At 38.3% G+C, this 22,297-nt stretch overlaps 1 protein-coding gene across 2 annotated transcripts in view; it reads right to left on the minus strand.

Moving 5' to 3' along the window:
• LOC146465421 (adhesion G protein-coupled receptor B2-like) overlaps positions 1–22,297 on the minus strand; it is a 67,972-nt gene that overhangs the window by 2,609 nt on the left and 43,066 nt on the right. For both annotated transcript variants that reach the window (XM_085128756.1, XM_085128757.1), the window contains 14 exons: positions 21,097–21,244; positions 12,326–12,826; positions 11,204–11,341; positions 9,387–9,485; positions 8,641–8,735; positions 7,672–7,950; positions 6,597–6,746; positions 5,860–6,123; positions 5,116–5,298; positions 4,536–4,730; positions 3,877–4,033; positions 2,620–2,753; positions 1,901–2,155; positions 588–675 (listed from right to left, as the gene is read on the minus strand). In XM_085128756.1, the coding sequence (XP_084984882.1) occupies positions 588–675; positions 1,901–2,155; positions 2,620–2,753; positions 3,877–4,033; positions 4,536–4,730; positions 5,116–5,298; positions 5,860–6,123; positions 6,597–6,746; positions 7,672–7,950; positions 8,641–8,735; positions 9,387–9,485; positions 11,204–11,341; positions 12,326–12,826; positions 21,097–21,244 (2,686 nt within the window). The remainder of the gene's footprint in view (positions 1–587; positions 676–1,900; positions 2,156–2,619; positions 2,754–3,876; positions 4,034–4,535; positions 4,731–5,115; positions 5,299–5,859; positions 6,124–6,596; positions 6,747–7,671; positions 7,951–8,640; positions 8,736–9,386; positions 9,486–11,203; positions 11,342–12,325; positions 12,827–21,096; positions 21,245–22,297) is intronic.

The following is a 22,297-nucleotide window of genomic DNA, read 5'->3' on the forward strand; positions in this document are numbered from 1 at the left end:
TGGGATAATGAACCTCTATGGTTAGGGCCATTGCTAATTTTCCAACACAGGGAGAAGCAATTTCAGCTTTCGCAATTATTTGGGCTTCGTAAGAAATCAACGCTCCCGTTTAATAGTGATGACAAATTTTCTCCCATGAACAAAACAAGAATGCAGCGACCAGAGCTCTAATCTCCGTATCACCAGTGTATAATGTTAAAACGATTTCTGTCTCCTCCAAAGTACCCAATCTATCGCCATGATTGATGCCAATAGGGCTTTCTTGACACACCAGGGAGGTCTTTCGATTCCTTTATTGGGTAAACGTAATTGTCCCAGCAAGAACAGTTACAGACTACTGCAACCTTGAATGTAACTAAGTCCGCGGTTTTATAACCAGCCGAGAAAGAAAGGAGCTGAGTTAAACTCCATAGACTTACAGCCTTTAGGATAGTTAGGATAGCTTAATAAACTCCCAAAATAAAAACGGCCTTTTTGAGATAAAATATATCATCTGAATCTTTTTGGAACTGTTTATTACCTTTTTATTACTTCTGATGATAAATAGAGTACATAGAATGAAACACTGGACACTAAAAAAGGCATACCTTGAATGAATGGACTTTCATCACGTTGTTTGACCTTCGCATTAGTGGTCCTCGTTTTCCCGAGTCGCCGTTTAATGGCGTCTTGAACCTGACAAAACAGGGAAAACATACTACAAAATTTCAAGCGCAAAGTGGATGCGGTCGAACCATCAACTGAACGGGAATTCCTTATCTGTCACGCTAGATTGATGTTAACAGTTAAAACCAATCCTATTAACTTATCCATAGAAATCACATCATGCCATATCAAAGCAAGCAATTACTTGTTTTTTAATTTAAAAAACTCGTCATGTTCAACATTTTCCCTTTTACCAGGCTGTACCTTAGGGTGCTATTTCCAGGGCAAAAATGCATCACAATCTCCTCCTTGGTCCGATTACCAATTTGTCTAAAGTTTTCGTGGAAGATTATAGACTGCAAGATATGAAATGTTGCGGATCTTTACATATGCCGTTGCAATCCTAATTAATTCTCTTCGCCTTGTGAGGGAATTGGGGAATGCGCTGACAACATTTTGACGATTATTGTTTTCGAGATTTCCTGTAAAGGATTGACGACATTTCCTGTGAAAAAGAGTAGCTTTTAACCATTATGGTAATTATTAGTTGGTTTTGAATTTTAGAATTGTTTTTGGTTCGTTTAAAAAGTTTTCTGATATGAAAAAAAAATAGAAATCCAAGGTTGCGGATCCAAGATGGCGGCTGTGAAGAAAAGTGACGTCATTCCTCGTCATAATACGTCATCGTCCAATTTGGCGGACGCCAAAGGAGACAATTCAGACGCCCTATTCCCCCTCTTTGTTTCATTGTCATAGTTTTAATGTTTTTCAAGTTACGCAGGTGGTTGCATGTTTGTGTGTGTGTCCCCGCATGTGTGTCACTAATCACTTAAGTCTCCAGATCAACTGTTCACTGCGTTAGGCTATCGCAAAGACGCACCACACAGGCTTCTGTCTAAAAATGTCAATTGTTTTACTAATACCACTTTGCTCATTGCAATCTTCAGCCGGAGTAATTTTCGAAAAGATCGATCACCTTCCGCGAAATAGTCACTTAGTACGAGCCTCCTAAAATTGATCTCTCGTTAAAATTATACTTTGTCCTACATGAAAGATCTGTTTTGTTATTTTTTTGAAAAGAAATTCAACTAGAAAGGCTTCCAGTGAACACTGCGTTTAATCTTGAAGTGCAATACCTGGCGACAAATGTCCCAACTCAACCCACCCAGCCCATCAAAAACTTTCTTTCCCGATCGATATCGCGGATTTGAGATATGTTAACGATGGTCTGTTTATAACGTTAGCATTTACCTACCTGTTTGTTTAGGGCGAACTTGAAAACGAAGATCATCAATCCCTGGAGCGAATTAAGGATGGCAAAGAGGTACTTAAAGGCAATGGTCTCTGAACTGAAGCTCAAAAGACCAAACAACCACGTGATTCCAAGTAAGGGAAATATGACCACGGACGCCCTGACTGCAGCTTTTACTTTTTCAATCTGCGTCTTGTTTCTCGTTAAACTTGATCCCATCATGCTACGTATTACCTGGACATATACGACGATATTGATCTGTGGAGAAGCAATTTGTTGACGGTTTACTGGTATGTAGAATTGCGTGTAGAGGAGATGCTTCTTTATATTGTTGACCGCTAGGTAACATTTTGAGTTTGAAATACACGAACCTTCACATGTTTTTATAATAAATAGAATGCTTAAAAATGTCTAGTTAAATCAGTGCCAATAGTACTCTTAAAAGCTTTTAGGGCGTAGACATCGTAAGTGGCATAAGGTTGTGCAACACTTTACTTTGTCGTAAGGAATGAGCGACCTTTAATGTCGGTGATATCAAGGCCACTGGTCGAGAGAATACAGTCTTCCAGAACACAAAGACTTTCGTCTGGGTTCTGAACAATCTCCAGGGTAATTGTAAAGGCAATAATCAAGAATAAAAATTAAAAAGGAGATCAATAATGCTTTAATGAAGAAATGAATGAACTGCAGAATTAAAAGCATAGGGAATAAATTCTGCTCACCAAAATAACGAAGAGCGCTGGGCCTATGAACGCCCAAATTAGTCCACTCTTAACGTCAAGCCAGCAAACTGAGTTACCGTAACCATTCGTTTTAGTAATAGCCAGGGAAATGGCGACAATAATTGCAGGGAAACCTAATAAGGAAACATGATTAACACAACATTAGATCAAGTGCCTAAATGTATACATGTATAGCATGTTGATAAACAAGAAGAGATGGTGGATTGTTATCTCTCTCGTGAAATAAGAAGGGTTATTCTCGTACGTTTTCTTTTCTTTTTTTTTAACAATTTTTATTTGCCTTACATGATATCACTAACATTACTTACAATACTCACAATACTAACCACAATAACTGTATCTACATTGTTAACAATACTTACTATACTTACAAAACTAAAAGTACTTACAATGACCACACTACTTACAGAAATGACGCTATGTCTTTTAGTGTACAATTTTTCTTATTTTTACTAACAAAAAATTACTTTACATCAAATACAATTTTACAAATTTTACACTGATTCCGTACAATAAGATCAAACTAGAAGGCAAGAAGCTAGTGTCGTACGTTTTCGGCACCGCTGATCCTATAGGTTTGCAGGTCGTGCCCCAAATATGAACTTAGCAAATGAACAAGCTCTCTACGAACTTCCCAGCTGCACAGTTGTGTTGTTATATCATGATCCGACCTGTATACGGAATTCCATGGGTTTGATTCCCGTCAAGGAGCCAGAATTGTTTATTTTTTTCTCGTTTTCTTTAATTGCTGATGTTTCTTATGTATGGTAATTTTATTCGTTTTAGATTTCATCAATCTACCGAGCAATCGAGCGATATCAACATCGTTCCTGCCCTCCTTTCTTCCTTCCTTTATTGGTTCTTAGGTACGTTCGTACACTCGTTTTGTGTGCACACGTTCGCACGTCTTCCCTCTTGTCCATCCATCATCCATCTACACAGCCATGCATTTATACATTTTACAATCAATCGATCACATCTATCCAGTACCCCATTCTCCCATCAATCCGTCCATCTATCTATAATTCTTTCCGGCTTCCTTCCATCCATCCATTGATCAGTTAAACCAAAGAGAAAGAAGCTGAATGAATTTTTGAACGCATCTGATCAACTTATTCATCTCACTCGGGATCAAATGGTGATAAGGCCTTTAAGATCTACGGTATTTGTTACGCACATTGCTATGTTAGCTTATGATAATTAAGTATAAAATTGGTGGTATTAAGGCGAACTTACCCCATCCAAAGATGCAAAAGTACTTGATTTTGTCTTCAGCGTTGCCTCCTACCACTTTCACGAGCACAAGGTAATGCAGCGTACCCTCACACAGCATCCACGAAAATAAGGCCAGCAAGAAGTAATGCAGTAAGGCTGCAACAATAGGGCACCCCACCTGAAACTCATAGATCCCAAATAGAAAATCATTTTCTTAACATAAAGTATTCTTCAACACCAACAAATTTGGAGGTTTTAGAACGCATCCAATTCCTTTTTTTAATAATACAATGACTGACGCACAGCTAGTTCTTTTTTGGATTGGTTTTTTTTTGTTTGCTTGTTTCTTGGTTGGATGGTTGTTGTTGTTGTTGTTTTTAACGGGTTAACACCACAAAAGTGACAACGATAGCATATAAGTCCAACCGCTCTAAGCCACCCCTTATGCACATGTGCTTTACTGCACGGTCACATTGCTTCGCGTCAGATGGAATCGTCAAACTTGAATTTGTGAATGAAATCATTGGTGACATTCAACTATAACTCTTTGTTTTCTCGTTCCTCTCTCTTCTGTGGACTTAAGTAATCAATGTAAGATCAAAGCCCGATAGCACACTTGCACAATCTAGCGCTCTACTTTTCAGTAGAAACAATGGCACTGTATAGACAAGAAGACACACCTTATTTCTCGCTGAACCTTCAAAGATGACGAGTGCACATGAAACCGCAATAGCTGCGCATAAGTTAAGCAATACTTTTACTCCTGGACTTTTCAGCTCTCGCCAGAGAATCAGAAACATAGCTACTGTGATGACAACAGCAACCAGCGAGACGGAACAGCCAACGATTGAGATGATTTCCAACGGTTTACTTGACTGAAAAAGATAGATAACAGTCACAATATTATTGCAGTTTTCTTATTTTCTTAGGGGACGCTTTTAGTTCTCTAGGAACACGTCTCTAGGAACAGTTCTCTAGGAACACGTCTTCTTTAGTGAATGTACAAAATGTTGTTTTTTTTTTCGACTCTGCTTGAGGGACTTTTTTGGTCTCGCTGAAGGAGCACTTCCTCCTTTGTAAGAAGAACGCTTTTCAAGGTTAGGAAATTACAAAACCTAAATACAATTGGACTATTAAAAGTGTTTGACACAAACATCGAATTCTTAGGATCACATTTACTGAGACAACGAGAGGTGCCATATTTACACGTTTCCATGTTTCTCTTTTTTACCCTTTCCGCCTCCTCTTTATTGTACTTACAGGTGAACCATATGGATCCATTAACGCAGCAAAGAGGGTCAGGTGATCACATTCGCAAGTTGTTATGGTGGAGTTGGATTCACTGGGGACAAGCCTACAATCGCTGGTTTGCCATATCGCCGATTCTACTGGCCGCCAGAATACACAGGTCCACTCTACAGACATGTCAGGTATCGAACTTATCTTAAAATAAAACGAGGAATAAACAGGCTAAAATAAAAATGCATTTTTTAGTGCACAGCTGTTTTAAGACGAGAAAATACATAACTGGCATAACTGGCAACAGAGAAACGGGGCATTAATTTCCATACATGAATGCAAGGTACCCGTCTAAGAGAATTAAAATACAGTTAAACACTGAATAATGGTTTGGCAATTTTAAAATTGCCATCGCAAAGAGAGACACAATCAAAGGAACAAGATCAGAACATTCCTAAAAAAAAATTTAAAAAAAACAACTAAGGATTATCCCTCTAGCTAAGGGCGAAAACAACTGAGTGAGGCAACTTCAAACGACTGTTCCAGTTACCTTTCCTGTCATAAATCACTGGTAACAAGTTAAGAGCGAGCCCTTTTTGCTTGGATGACACTTGATCGATCCTCGCCTCGATCTGGATACAGTTCTCGGGAAACGAACTTCGGAGACTTAGCATAACTGACACTTTGCTCATATTGAAGTAATAAGCGATAAATAAAGTTCCACAAATCTCTGTCCCGTCCTTAAAACAGCCTGAATTAATATACCTTTTGGTTTCGACGAAGGGCGACTTTAACTGATTGGCTTAAGACATCCTGGGGTCTGGGGGAGACAGTAGATGAGACTATAGCGGTACTGGGTGAGAAAGGCTGACCACGTTCGTCTTTGCCTGCTTTAGGAAGTGATAAAACCTCGTGTAACGTCAGATAAATCAGTGTTACAACGCGAGTATCTTGAGTTGAACTGAAGGCTAGAGGAGGCAGACGGATGGAGCTTTCGTTGTAAGCGACCTTTAGACCTTTTTCTTTCAACTGAAAAGAAAAATGTATGTCACTTGGATCAACATGCATGGAGGAGTATCTGAGGTCATGATGATACGAAACAGAACACATCCATGAAAAAAAGTAATTTCTGTACCAATCTAGGAAGGGGTAGTACAAGTAATCAAAAGTTAAAGCCATCAACAGTCTGCACTGCGCAGTGAGTTTTCCCGTTTTTTGCTACTATTCGGGGTAGATTGGCGTTAAGTCTGTTCATTACTTAATTTACTATTTTGCCACTTTGTAAGGCCTGCTTCTTTATGGCTGTTACGGTTTCAAACAAAATGTACATCGTGCCAAAGTGTTATGATATGTAAATGTACTAGGGTGAGGCTTGGCATTGCGACAGGTTGTGCAGATCTCAATGGGAGAGAATGCTTTTAAAAGCTCTCAAATCAGGAGGTATTAAAATGATGCAATGTTTGCAAACTTGGCTGTTTCCTTCGAGAAAACCTCATTCATACCGGACTGCTTTCACCAACTCTGTCAATCCTCATTTTCAGGTTCGTCTTTAAAACTTCTTTTGTTTTTGTTGATTCATTAAACGTGACAGCGACTCCCAGTCCATAATCATCCAGTGCTTTGACTAAGATTTGACTTCTGCCTTGACCAACCTGTAGGCAAACATACGGTAACCTATTTTAATCCAAAAGGGTGGGTATGTGTGCATGCCTGGACAGCAACTACCTGTCTCATACAAAGAGCAAGGTTTTGAATTAGTATTTCGATAGCGACGAGCTCATGGCAGGCCTTGAAGTGCAATATTGTCATAAATAAAGGTCTATCTTTTTTCTAGAACACTATATATTTTAGCGAAAAGTTTGTATGATGTGTGTCCAGTGTCCAGTGTACTGTTCAGTGTACTCGTGAGATGCGACGTCTTGAGACTTATAACCCCAAGCCTGTGACCTGTTCACCACATGAGTCACCCATAGCTCAGTGGTTAGAGCATCCAGACTAGTAACTGGAAGGTCGTGGGTTCGATTCCTGCTGAGGGCTCGGAATTTTTTTTCATACTTTATATTTTGAGGTTTCTTGCCACTTTTAATTTGCCATTTGAGAATCTTACAAACAATCTCCAATGAGAACAAGAATACCGTTTCAAGTCAGACATTTCGCAAGTTGACAATCTTACTTCGTTGGGCCGTGTGATATACTGTAGCCTAACCCTGAGGAGTGAAGCGAGTAGTGGAAGTCAGGTAACAGTATCATGCCACAAGACTTTGGAAGGTCCCTCCCCTTCACGTTACTTTCAAGTTTCGGGTTCCATCGCAATCGCGATGGCTTCTCGGATCTTCTTTCGATTCCCTGGTTATTTCATCTTGTCCCTCAATGGTAGTTTTCGTTTTACAGAAATCATGAGGGGGTTATTCGTTGACTTACTGTGGTCTAAAAATTAATGTGCTTTTACCGAAACTTCGACATTATCTTTCAATTTTGTTACACAGAAATATATAACGGCTCGCACAAAAACTGTCTCATGAACAGGGTAATGTTAACATTTCACTTAAAGCTCTTGACATAGCACAGTTAACTCACTTTATCCAGTTCGTTCCAAGTCTTCTTGTTCTTTAAATCAAACAAATTACTGGCCACTTGTGCGTAATTTTCAACATCCTCTGTTGAGCTCACGTTAGCAGTTTTGACATTGTACTCAGCCAATTTGACAAGTATATCAACTGCTATGATTAAGTCTTTTTTGTAGATTTCTGGCGGCCTTAAGAAATCGTCCTTTGTTGGCTGAGAAGCGTTTACCAGCTGTAAAAGAACTTGTTGGGCGTTGAGTTCTGACTCAGAACCATTCAGAATTGCTCCCATCTAAAAGAAAACACGAGGTGTGTTACAGTAAGACCAACATCTTTTCTTACGAGGCTTCTTGTTCAAACATGACCTGTATAAACTGAAGTTGTTTATTAAGTTTAGCGACTGACGCGTGTTGATTTTTTTTTATTGCTTTAAGTATTATTTTAAAAGAAATGTTATCCCTTCTCTGCGGAAACATTTGCATTTCATCATTTTCTTCCACATTCCTACCATAATCATCTACCAAGAAAGCTCAGGTACTCTGTGTGATGGATAAATTCCCCCGATTGGCATTAACCAAAACACCAACCAGCCTACCCTCTTTAGCCGCTTTGTACAACAAACTGCCTGATACAAGAAACTAGACAGCTGTGTGATGGAAGATGATGCGAAGATACAAGTTGACAGGGGTTATCCTTTTCTATTTCGCTTATCGCATGAGGATTTTTCACCGCAGTCAAAGGCAACTTAGGCAATTTCGTACATTTTATAGCTGAAAAAAGATAAGGCTTGAATGGGATACTCTTTGCGATAGTAGTGTCAAGGCTCGTTCACTGATCAACGAACTTACATGTGTTAACTGGCCGATTACGCGAAACAAAGGGAAATATATGCTATCGTACGTCTGAAATGTATCGTACATAAAGTTGTTCTTTGTTTGTCTGTGCTCGTGTTTTTCTTTTCTTCACATTTACATGCACGTACCTCCGCATCCAACTTTATAAATTCAGCAGAGCTGCAACCTGTGAAGTTCGCCTTGTTCCATACTCTTTCCTCGGAACATTTTCGTGACGCGGTTCCTAAAGAGAAAATTGGAAGGGCACTGTTGACAACTGAGAAATATGAACGTAAATTTATTACAGCAAAGATCCTTGAGGTAATGAACAAAGATGAAGCCGTTTATTTACAAACAAGCAAAGACTAGCTAGAAGAATCAAGATGGAGAAAACCGAACATGCACATGGCTAAGGGGGGTAGTTTGTAAAGAAACTGTGGTGATGCGTCGTTGGGGAGTGGGAACCGGCCGGAATGTTTAGTTTTATCAACGGAGTTTTATGCAAAAGATAACAGCGGAGGTGCATAAAAACGATCAGTGATTTTAATAAATCATTTGGGTCACGAATTGTTTTCGACGTAATGAATAAAAGGCCAAGTTTTATATCGTGCGCGTGCGCATTTACAGTTAGCGATGACACTTATGAACATATTTCCCTTGTAAAAATAAATTGTTTCACAAATAGCTGTCGTTGTTTAGGAGGCGTAAAGTAATTAACAGAGCGTCCCCCAACTACTCAGAAATATATGTGAATTAAATTATCACAATCTAGACTAGTCGCTTTGGGTTTGAGGGCAACGAGGTAGTGTACCCTCATCCCTGATGAATGCACATGCACATGATCAGATTAAAATGAGTATCTCATTCCAGTGCTCCAGGCCAAATTATGGCTTACCTTTTGCTCCGTTTGGACAGGGTTTCACATCCGTTCCTTGTCTAGAAGTAATCGACCATGTCACCCCTTCTAACCTCTCCTCTGGGCAAACTAGACCAACTACAGTTAAAACAGATAAACCTTGAGATACTCCTTCTACTTCTAATAAACGTGATAAATATAAAGAGCACTCGGTTTTAATAATAAGACCAGTGATCTAAAAGCCCACAAATAGAGGCGCCTAATCCGATATATGTAGCATGAGGTTAACTATATGTATCAATCCCAAGTCGTAGCCAGCCTACCGGATGAGTCATCCATCCTGCAAATAAGGGACGACGAAAAACATAAATGCACGTGTAATGAAAGTTTATGAAACTCACATCTAACCACTGTGTAGTCTGACACATTGCATTCTTTGATGTTACGTAGCATCACTTCCACGACACAACTGTAATTCCCTCCGTCTTTGACCAACAAAGGTCTAAGATTATTTTTAGGAATGTTTGGGACAGGGCAGCACACAGTTTGTAAAAGAAACCCATCTTTATACCATGAAATCCTCTTCAGCGGGGATTTAGATCTCTTGGCTGTGACATTACAGTACGCTACTTACAATACAAACCCTTACAGTGCTTACTGTTTACTTATATGAAAAAAAAACCATACATCTTAATTCCTAAAATTACAATAAGGATTACTTACGCTACAAAAAAAAAACGCACACATATATATACACATACACATGTATATCTACTATATAAAAGGGGCGGGGATGTATGTTAAATTCTAGTAAAAAAAAAAAAAAAAAAGAGCTTCCAACTAAAAAAAAAAAGATGAAAAATATTTTCCCTGCTGAGTCACTGAAATTTAGCGTTATATACTTTGAATATTGAAGCGAGGAAAGAGAAAGGCAATGTCTGGTAGGAAGGAAAGTGTAACAAAAGCGAGAGAGACTTCAAACTGGTAAAAGGTTACTAAAGAGAGTAAGGTTCAATTTCTTTCTTATATTGTTTAAAAAAAGCTTAAAATTTATACTCTGTTAACGTATTTTATTTAGAAAGAAAAGGGCTACAAAATTTTTCGTTTAATTAACCGTGGAAGGAAGTTATAATTTACGTAAATAAATTAAAACATTTTTGCGTTTCCGCAAATGGGGATTTTCCTGAACAGTAAATGTATGCATAAAAAACAATCTCTGCTAATTAAAATTCGCCTGGTGAATAGATGCATAAATTCTTGATCAAAAGTTGGATAATATAAGATTATTCTAAAAATTCGTTTAAAAGTTGGGCTTGGCAAGTCCACTGAAGTCGTTACAAAAGACTTACATAGTCCTAACGCCAACTTTGGACCATTCCATATAATGGTGGCTCTATAAAAAAACCCTTTTTTTCCGGGATGCCGTCTTGAATAGGGGCTTTTCTGGAGAATGTTATAACGGTCTACATACCTCGCTTGGTGAAATGGATTGTAAGGATTAAGGAAGGAAGCAAGTGAGGAAGGAACGAAAGGCTGAAATTTAGCCATCATCGGTAAAACTCCTACAGATACAGAAAGTGTTGCCCCAATAGAGGTATTCCAAGGAGAGCATTCGCAGTATCTCAAGATTGTAGAAGCTAGCGCTAGGATCGTGTATAACGTAGACTGAAATCCAGTAAATTGAAGAATTAACAAACAGGTAGAGCATGTTTACAAAAAACAGACTACCCCCCTAACATTGCAGCCACCAAAATCAAAATATTTGCATAGCCAATATTAATATGATAGGCTTTAGCTTAATAATTATAACACACTGTCTTGCAATTTGTACTTTCATAAGAAAAAATTTTACTTACGGTTGTTGCCTTCACTTCTTTTCGATAGGCTGCTAGTAGTTAATAAGTGTCCTGTGTATAATGGTGGCATCTTAGATGGTGCAGGGTTTGGAGCAGGACCACAGATAGCCTCCGGGGGGGACTTGGAACCCAGAGGATCTGAAAAGAATACAAAACATATCTTACTGAAGCTGAAGAGCCGTTAAAGGTTCTTTAAGGGTTGGGAGAACTAGAGGAAAGCTAAGGGCCTATACAAAAAAAGAGCTGCAGCCGCTTCGGGCAATTCTTGCGGTTCCTAGGCTTGTTTACGATATCCTTCAATGTTTTTGTGTTTTTCTTATCACATTGTTACGGGTATCATTATCATTATCATTGTCATTATCATTATCATTATCATTATCATTATCATTATCATTATCATTATCATTATCATTATCATTATCATTATCATTATCATTATCATTATCATTATCATTATCATTATCATTATCATTATCCGCGCTATTGTCACTGCCACAGTAAAAATAGTCATTGTCACTTTCACTGTCATCGTTTCGATAATGTAATTATAAAATGTCTCACTGCCTAAGTGCTAAACGTAAAAGCCTACATAAGTTGGGTACGGTGTCCCTAATTAGTAAAAAAGAGTATCCATTCTCTGCAAAGTCAAACAATGAGCATACAGTCTATGAAAATAAATTTATGGAGAAAAATGTTTGCAGACGTAGAAAGATAAACATTATAGAAGGCCTAGCAGCTAGTGATATTAGTAAATTTTCCATTTTGTTATGGATTGAAAACGCCATCGTGTTCGCCTACAGATTATAATAACAGATCCGAAAAAAGTAAAGGGAGTGTACAATTTCCTGACTTTCCTGCAAAAAACGAGAGCTTAGCAAGAAAGTGGTTCGACACGCAACTTCAAATTTTGTATGCGTGCATCTAACACTACTTTGAAATATAATAATTTAAGCTATGAAAGACCATAAAAGGAAGTATTGTTACTCTTAGATAACGCAATCCGGCAATAAACCCATTTCCTAGAATATTATAGTATAGTAATTTACTGCTTGATGGCAGGCTACTGTTATAAAATCACTGACAGTGGAACACAGACCGGAAAGGGAACTGCTTATAGCTTACCTGATTTAAACGTGACCTCACTGATTAATATCCACTCTCCTGCATACGTAAAGTTTAACATAACTAATCTCCCAGTATGTTTGCACAAGTCGATTGTAGCGTTATAGTTCATCCAAAATGATCCAGACGTAACACTCCGTTGTCTGTGCATTACCGAGGTGTTAAAAGCAACATCGTCGAAACTAAAACTTACTGTGACATCAGAAAACAACTTTATCATTGCTCCATTCCTCACGTTACAATGAATAGTCACAGAATGGAAGATTCTTGTGTTCAAGAAGGCAAATGAAATGTAGGGGGCTGGGGTGTTTTTAGCATTCCAGCCAATCCAGCCTAATCCATTGCTGTCGACATAATCAGCAGGGGCTAGTCTACCATCACTGAGAAATCCAAGACCGGACGATAAAACGTTTTTCTTGGTGAATCCATCGTAAATTGAATCTGTAAAGTTGTACCTTCCCCCTCTTTCATTTCCTTGCGGCATGGTATAGCTAACAAGCCCTGACATGTGAGAAATTAATTTTAAGTCAGACTCTTAATTTACAAGAATGTACCACATCTAAATTTTTCTCAAGGTAAATAAGACAGAATTTTTTTATTTACAGTCGACACCCGATAACTCGAACCCTCACTAACTCGAACCTCGCGCTAACTCGAACCAATTTTCCTTTCCCTTCAGGTCATTTTCTATATAATTTTACCCTCGATAACTCGAACTCCCGATAAATCGATCAATTTATTTTGAAGGTTCGAGTTATCGAGAGTCGACTGTACAGCAAGTGAGCTGAAGGGAAAGGAAAATTGGTTCGAGTTAGCGCGAAGTTCGAGTTAGTTGGGGTTCGAGTTATCGGGAGTCGATTGTAGTATAGCTGTGCGTCAATACAGGATCACTACTTTCGTGTTTTCTCTATTCCTCAGTTGTTTCGTTGCGAGCGTTTCCATATTCCCAGTCATAATTTCATCCACTTCAGCTTTTTTCCTCCGTACGCGCAAAACAAAAGCATTACAGACAAATCGCGAAACTAGCGATCCTGTACTTGACGTCACATATCCCGTCTTGTGCGGTATAGTATCCCGGCAACCGGAAGTACAATTTCATGTTTTTATACGTCTCAAAGCCGAGGAAGAAAAAAAATTATGTCGTATACACAAAAAGACAAAAATAATATAGAAAAGCTGGCTGCATAAAGGTTTTCCTTTCTGGTCCGCTGAATTTGTTTAATGATTAAAAAAAAAACGTTATTCCTTCTTGGACCTGCAATTTTGGATTTTTCGATTTCTTCAAAATCTCCGAAAACCGTCTAAGTTGAATAATTCAAAAAACAGTCAAAATCAATAAGGAAAATTAAATTACAATAGATTCAATTCCCCTTATTACAAAATGATGACACTATCCTAAAATGCCTGTCTATTGGAATTGTCCAGGTGACTATATCCGTTGAAAGAATTGCTCATCAGAAAACTATCTAGCCAAGCCTTAAGGCGGAGCTCCACAGTTCCTTTTTTTAATAGCATTTATAGAAGTTTGCTTATTGTGTGAACGTAATAACACGTTCCTCATCCAGTTTGCAGTTATAGCGGAGCTCCGCGCGCGCTCGGAGCCCCATAGCTAAGAGATTTTGGTAAACCCATCAGTGCGAAAAATTTTGGTTTGGTTATGACGTCACTTCCGTTCGACCGACCGTCCCACCGTACGTATGCTCCTCTATGTAAGCCAATGTGAAATGAGACACTCAAACCCTGTGCTGCAGCCCGGGGTTTTTTTTTTCGGCGGGAAATTGCATGGCCAATTGCGCTGCCATCTGCGTTTGTTTGGCGGGAAGTTGCATCGCCAACTGCGTTTGAGGAAAAACAAAAAATAATTTTGAAGACGACAAAACGCAAGTCAATTTATGTGACCAACAGCGGGAGAAAGAGCAAGGCGACTAGCGGCGGAAGAAACAAATCGACTGACACATCATCAGAATCTTGAAGTGAAATCATTTTACTCCGATCCGGCGCCACGAAACGTTGGATTTTTGCTTTTCAACTGAAACGTTTCGCTCACTTAACGTTGCAAAACGAATGGAAAAATCAGCAATGGAATAAAAGGACTGGTTATTCTCAGAAGAGGCAAGTATATTCATGCAATTTTGTTGACAAAACTTTGCTAGTTTGCTGTTTTTCCAGATATTGTTTTCTTGCAGTTTTGACACGCCGTTTAACTTAAGCTTAAGCTAGATACAGCTAAATTAAGAGCAGTTTTTTGAGCTCATTTTTTCGGTCCATGTTGATTAATTCCCTTGGAGTTTTATTTTCTAATCTCGTCCAATTTTGCCGTCAAACAGCGGGAGAAAGAGCAAGGCGGCACTTCATAAACAGTGGTCGAATCATGAAGAGAAATCATTTTACTTTGATCCGGCGCGAAGAAACGTTGGATTTTTACTCTTGAAGTGAAACGTAACGTTGTAAAACGAACGAAAAAATCAGCAATCGAATAAAAGGACTGATTATTCTCCAAAGAGGCGAGTATATTCATGTGATTTTGTTGACAAAACTTTGCTGTTTTGCAAGATATTTTTTTTTCTTGCAGTGTTGACACTGTAACTTGTTTAACTTCAGTGCAGTCTTTTGAGCTCATTTTTTAGTCCATGTTCTTTATTTCCCTTGGAGTTTTATATTCTTATCCCGTCCCATTTTGATTCATTGAAGAAAATTTGATTCTTAGCTAAAATAGTCAGTCAAACAAAACGACTCGCAACACTGTATCGTTGGCATAAACTACTGACAAGTTTTTCTCGCATATATTTCTAATTTTAGCATTTATTTCCGCTGACAATCTTGACACAGAACAAACGAAAATACTTTAAACAGTAGGATATAACGGCAAAGGTTAAGATGTGTGAGTATTGTTCACTGAAAGTCTTTTCAAAGAACGTTACCAGCGAATTTAAAATTAAAGTGTGATTTCGTTTTCATCAAAACAAAGCGTACACAAAACATTCATTCGCTTTTTTGTGAATTTTTGAAAGATCGTTGTTTAGTTTATTTCTGTACCGATTGCTATGAATTATCACAGTTTTTTTTCCATTTGTTACTCAAGGATATATTTGAAGTCTGTTTTTTGGTTAGTGTAGCCATTTTCTCTGAGGTTTACGTATGGCCTTCTTGATAAACAAAATTTACTAAATAGTGACAGTGTTACGTAGCGCGCGTTGACTGTTCACAAACCGGTTCGCCTCAATCATCTTAAAATCTAAAAAGAATAATAAAGCAGAAAAAGTAAAAATCATTTGGATTCCATTTAATTTCGCTTTTATAACACAGAGGGCAAAATGTTCTTAACGCTATCAAGGAACTTCGTAAAACAGTCAGTAAAACACTCACCGTAGGCGCAAGCAAACCAACATATTATTTTTTTTTCGTAGCGTACAAAACAAACAAAACCGACGAGAACAGTTCCCATTATACACATATGATTAAGATAGAATACAAGTTTAATTCAGGAGCAAACTAACAGCAATAAAACCAAATGCTGTGAAGCTTCCTACCGTTTGGAAATCAGACGAACATAGATCGATAAAAATAGCAAAAGGTGGATCCAAAGAAAGAACTTGCGGGGTAATTAAATCCATTGAATTTGACCTGCTCCTTCCTCCCATCAAAAGGACACTGTCATACTCGGCTATTGTTCGTTGTAAGAAGAAGAAGAGAGGTGAAAGCACTTGGTCGCCATAACCGATTTTAGTTTCTCAACCAAACAAAATAAAATCAATCCGATCCAAGTCTTTAGCTTTTGACACAAAGAATCTTTTGCTGTTTATTTTAAGAGACACGAAAATTAACCTTTAGGAATTTCCTTTCTAGCTGCAGCACTGGATTTCTATGTATTTTTGGTCCAAACAACCCGGCTTAAAGAGTCGAACTCCAAAAAACCTCAACTGAAGAACTCGTTGTTTCTGGACACAAAACTGAAGAAACCAACAAAATGTAAAACTAGCGTGCTCAGCCAATCAGGAGCGAGTATTTTCGTCGCTCGACCAATCAGGAGTAAGTAATTTAATTCAAAGGCCTCCACTGCCACTGTCTATTATTTTTGCTAATCAAGAAAGCCGTACGTAAACCTCAGAGAAAAAGGCTACACCAACCATAAAATAGACTTCAAATATATCCTATAGTCATAAATGGAAAAAATAAACTGTGATAATTCATAACAATCAGTACAGAAATAAACGAAACAACGATCTTTGAAAAATTCGTACAAACAAGCAAATAAATGTTTTGCGTAAGCTTTGTTTTGATAAAAAAGGAAACCATATTTTAATTTTACATTAGCTTTTAACGTTCTTTGAAAAGACTCACGCATCTTAATCTTTGCTGTTATATCCTATTGTTTTTAAGTATTTGTGTTAGTTTAGTTCTCTGGCTTATATGTGAGAAAAACTGGTCAGTAGTTTATGCCAACGATGCAGTGTTGCGAGACGTTTGTTTGACTGACTATTTTAGCTAAGAATCAAATTTTCTTAAATGAAGAAAAATGGGACTAGATTAGAAAATAAAACTCCAAGGAAAATAAAGAACATGGACCGCAAAATGAGCTCAAAAGACTGCGGTGAAGTTAAGTGAAACATGTTGCAGTCTCAACACCGCCGCAAGAAAAACAATACCTTGCAAGACAGCAAGGTTTTGTCAACAAAATCACATGAATATGCATGCTCGCCTCTCTGGAGAATAACAAGTACTTTTATTCGATTTCTGATTTTTCGTTCGTTTTACAAAGTTGAGCGACCAAATACTTTCACCTCAAGAGGAAAACTCCGACGTTTTGTCCCGCCCGATCAGAGTAAAATGATTTTTCTTCAAGTTTCGGCTGCTGCCTCTAAAAGAGCCGATTTGTTTCTCCACCAGTCATCTTACTCTCTCTCCCGCTGTTGGAAGGCAAAATTGGAAGTGATTAGAAAATAAAACTCCAAGGGAAATAATGAACATGGACCTAAAAAATTAGCTCAAAAGACGCTCTGAAGCTAGCAGTATCAGTGGCTTAAGGTTAAGTTAAACGGGGTGTCAACACTGAGAATAACCAGTCTTTTTATTCCATTGATGATTTTTTCGTTCGTTTTCGACGTTAAGTGAGCGAAACGTTTCACTTCAAGAGGAAAAATCCAACGTTTCGTCGCGCCGGATCGGAGTAAAATGTTTTCCACTTCAAGATTCTGATGATGTGCCAGTCGATTTGTTTCTCCCGCCACTAGTCATCTTGCTCTTTCTCTCGCTGTTTGTCACATAAATTGACTTTGTATTTTGTCGTCTTCAAATTTATTTTTGTTTTTTTCTAAAACGCAGCTGGCGGTGCAACTTCCCGCCGAAAAAATCGCGGGTTGCAGCGCAAGGTTTAAGAGCTGCTTTCCACAAATATCGACCGAAATCAACTTTTGGTGGCACATTAGTCAAAAAATCGATTTAGCTCATATTTTGCTCATAGGTAGGCGTTAGTAAGAAACAAAACGGGCTGTAGTTAGTTTTTCCAAATACGGCTTCCTTACGCGTAAACAAGTGAAAAACGATTTTCAGTTCAGTTGAGTTCAAAATTTGCTTCCGGTCGGGCGGAATTTTCCTTAACTTTGGCCGGCCGCGTATCAATCCACAGCCAGTCACGGATCATGAAATAACATCTATTGCTTTTCTAGGTCTTCATCTTCTGTTCTACAGAAAAAACATTCAAAACTTAGTTAACTTTTATGCCCGAAACAGATCTAGAACAACATGCTATAAATGCAAATTTTTAACAACCACATTTTCGAACTGAAATACCGGCAATTTTACCCATGGGCCATAACTAATATTATCATAAAATGACTTTCTATGGCTTCACTGTGAACTTATCAATCATAACATCGAAACAAAACTTTGGGTAAATCATTTTAGGTGACCCGCAGGGCCTCGAATTTATCACCTACCCTGTGGAAAATCTGGCATTCGCATGGTAAACAATGGCGTGACATAGCCGGTGACCGCGAACCACGAAAGCGAAAAGAGAATCAAAAACGTGCGTCAATTTGAGACACAAAGGTACGGAAACTAAGCTGATACCTTAATGAAAAATCAAACATAAGTTTTGGCCATCTTCTTCATCTATTCCCGCTCGATACAAGCATATTAGAGTTTGTTGACGACGAGGTTTTCAGTATTTCATGATCATTTCATGCACGTTTTAACAAGAATTAAGCATCGAATTCTTCATTAACCCGCACTGGGGTTATTTCTGTACTCTTACCTTCTGAGTAACAAAACAATCCAGTTAACGAATTAATAAACCTTTCTTTTTTTTTTTTAATAAGCAACTCGCCAGCTACACTTTTGCGTGACAACCATGAACCGGAAGTGTCACTGTAAAGATTTATATGTTTCCGCAATGTCTCAATGTTTCAGGATACAGACGATTTTAAGGGACTAGTTTTCGTAACTAATATCCGTTTGCTTCCATACTTTCGCACGCAGAATAAATGCTCAAAAACGGGCACATAATGTTCGAAGACCAACAAAGTTAAATTATTTGTGACTTAATATTGTTGACACAATGTTCTGTTTTAGTTCTTTTTCGTTTCTCTCCAGAAAGAAGTTCTTTCCTCTCTATCGGGTGTGGGACTTAATTAACAAACGTACCGACCAAATTTGACGGCCGAAGTAGCAATAAGGACATGCTACGGCTCCTACATTTGGTATTTCTGTGTCTACCTTCTCTCTTATTTATCCAGGAATACCGTAAACTGCCGCGGCTTATAAGCCCTGGGGCACGTTTCTCGAAAGACCCGGTAACTTACCGGGCCCGATAAGTAAATTTTGAAATGTTTTTTCGCCGATTACACAGTGATTACAGACATGGTACTTGGCCAATGTGTTCATAGAATTATAAGATTTTAAAATTTAGTATTCAAAGCTAACAAAAATTGACTTCGGCCCCAGGGGCCCGTTTCTCGAAAGTCCCGGTAACTTACCGGGTCCGATAAGTGTCTTTGGTGACAAATGTTTCTCAACAGCTAAGCCCAAATCGTCATTGTCTTGATGTTTTCTGGCGTTGAAAACATGGCCCTCGTTCCCTACATCTTAAAAATCATAACATGACTTGTGCTGGTCAATATTCTTTGTACAGGATACACTCAGGACAGCAGAGGTACTATCTCTCTGGACCTTGTTCTGTCTCTGCGAGTAAACGAACATGGCCCACCAACTATCGACTTAAAAGAACAGCAAACTTCCATGCTCGCCGTTTTGTTCAGTTACAGTTCCTGACTGTTTCTCTGGTGTAATAATAATTCAATTTATTCATAGGTCCAAAACTTCGACGTTCAAAAATCTAATTAGTTAATTACGTTCATCTTCACACAAAGAATATTTCAGGATCAAAAAGCGCAGCAAAATAACATTATTAATAACACGAGTATTGACCACTATCTTGGTTTTATTACATTTGTTACGGTTTTTATTGTTATTACTTTTTCCCTTAGAAACGTTCACAATTCTCTCATGTTTTTTGTTGTTGTTGTTGTTGTTGTTGTTGTCGTTGTGTGTGCGTGTGCTTTCTCACGTATATTTCACGCAAACGATGCAGTTTAACATAACAGTCGAAACTTTTAATCAGATTAATGTAGTTCAAATCTGCTGCGTTTAACCTATTTCTAGTTTAATTTATCCATGGCAGTGATAAAGAAAGAGGAAAAGAAATTTTCCAATTATTTGTTTTAACACAATAATTTTCAGCCACAATAACGAATTGGACTCCGCATCAGAGCGAACGGATACTCTGGAATTGCGTCTATAAAAAGCAGCCGCAATATATATTGGTCAGTAACGCTACCGAACTTTCGATCCAAAGACTTTTCTACTGCGAATGAAAAATTCTTCCTTTTAAAAATGTCGCTTCGTTTTTTCTAATAAGAAAAACTATTTGTATCCGTGACAGTCTGTCACGCCATCTTTTTTGCGCTTCGGTCGCCAAATCTCAAGAAAATGCTGATAAATCTAAAGCCTAGCGGGTCATTTATTTTCATTTACCCAGAGCTTTGTTTTTATGTTATGATAAATAGGTATACAGTGAAGCCATAGAAAGTCATTATAGGGAAATCTAAGTTATCGCCCATGGGTAAAATTGGCAACGTTTTAGTGCTAAAATGTGGTTGCTGAAAATTTGCATTTATAGCATGTTCTTCTAAACCTACTTCGGACGTAAAGTAACTTACTAGGTTTTAAATGTTTTCCCGTGAAACAGAAGAGGAAGACCTAATAAGGCAATGAATGTCATTTGAAGGTTAGTAACAGTCTGCGAATTAATACGCGAGCCGTCGAAAGTTAAGGAAAATTCCATCCCGCCGAAAGCGGACTTTGAGCTCAACTGAGACAAAATCGTTTTTCGCATATTTACTCGAAAGGAAGTGGTATTTTGAAAAACTAACTACAGCTCAGTTTGTTTCTCACTAGGGACTACCTATGAGCAAAATATGAACGAAATCGATTTTTTGACTTGTGCCACTACTTGGCTGATATTTGTGGAAAGCCGCTCTTAATGTCTCATTTCACATTGGCTTACACGCAGCGTACGTACGGACGGACGGTCGGACGGAGGTGACGTAATAACCAAACAAAAAATTCTCGCATTGATGGGCTTACTAAAATTTCTTACCAATGGTGCTCCGCGCGTGCGCTGAGCTCCGCTATAAGTAGAAAGTAGTTATGCCATTTCTCATTGACCCAATTCCGTTAGTCTAAATTAAAATTAAAAAAATAACGCAACTCACCATTTTTGAATGAACAGCCTAATAGTTCAAACCTCATGCAGACTTGTGTGTCGGGAAATATTTCAGGGGTAATTTTAATGTCATCTGCGACAATTGGTGGTCTTATTATGCTTCTTTGCAGTTTGCTGTCCACGTTGCCCTTAAAAGACTAAGACAAAGATGTTAAAACTGGATGATATGAGTGTGCTGCAGGAAGAGATCATGACTAGACAGATGAAATCCCCATCCCCCATGATACGCTATTTTATCGCATTGTTTACGATATTAGATATTACAGGAAAGAGAGGTTTTTTGTCTTACAACCTGATGCTAAACCACATTAGGGGCATTAGACCCTGTCACAATATCCTCTTGTGAGAGGGAAAACGGTTTCCCTAGAAGCTTTGCACTAGGGAGAGTTCACGCCATAAGCTCACCATCGACATGATGTTTGGGATATTAAGTTAAGCTTAATTCTCAACCGTTACAAATAGGAGCATCTACACTCAGTGTGATCGGAAAACTCTAGCCTCTGGTTAGTGGCGTTTTGGTCGCGGGATAAATGTTGACAGGCGGCATAGTTTCTGTACTGTTTAATAAACTAGCACGAGTGTTTACCCTCCACGGACGCTGTACAGTATCCGTTGTGGAAAACAGCGTCATTTAAAGGATTGTAATAGAAGCAATGCAGTTAAGATTTTGGGCAAGACGGATGACAGGTATGAAGGAATCGCAGTATTTGACTGATGGCATTTACTGAGACTTGGCGATTAACAAATTACAAAAGTATGAAGGCGTTCCTAAGAAGTAAAAGAGGTCCGAAAGAGATGGAATCATTTAGAAAAAAGAAGAGAACTCGTCAGATAAAGGTCTTTTGGGATGTCCGAAGCATAATGTTACGGCATACTATTTATTTCTATAATGGGAGACTTTTTGGTATTCGAGCTAAAGAACATAGGGACCTCAGGTGCAATCATTTTAGCGTTGATATCGACTTTGTAACTTTAGATGTTTCAAAAACGTATGACGGTGGATTGAAAGGTCTTAAGTACTCTCCCCGTGTAATAAAGCACATTTTCTGTCGTTAATGAAATGCGTACACATTTGTAATAAATGATGGTTACTTTTATGACATAATAGATTACCATAGCAACAGGACGAACTGTTAAAAACACCCCTAATGTTACCTTTAAGTTTAAGTCGTTTTAACTCAAAAATGAGC

Source organism: Pavona decussata, unplaced genomic scaffold (assembly GCF_977016875.1).
Source record: "Pavona decussata unplaced genomic scaffold, jaPavDecu1.1 SCAFFOLD_156, whole genome shotgun sequence".
NCBI classification, from domain to species: Eukaryota; Metazoa; Cnidaria; class Anthozoa; order Scleractinia; family Agariciidae; genus Pavona; species Pavona decussata.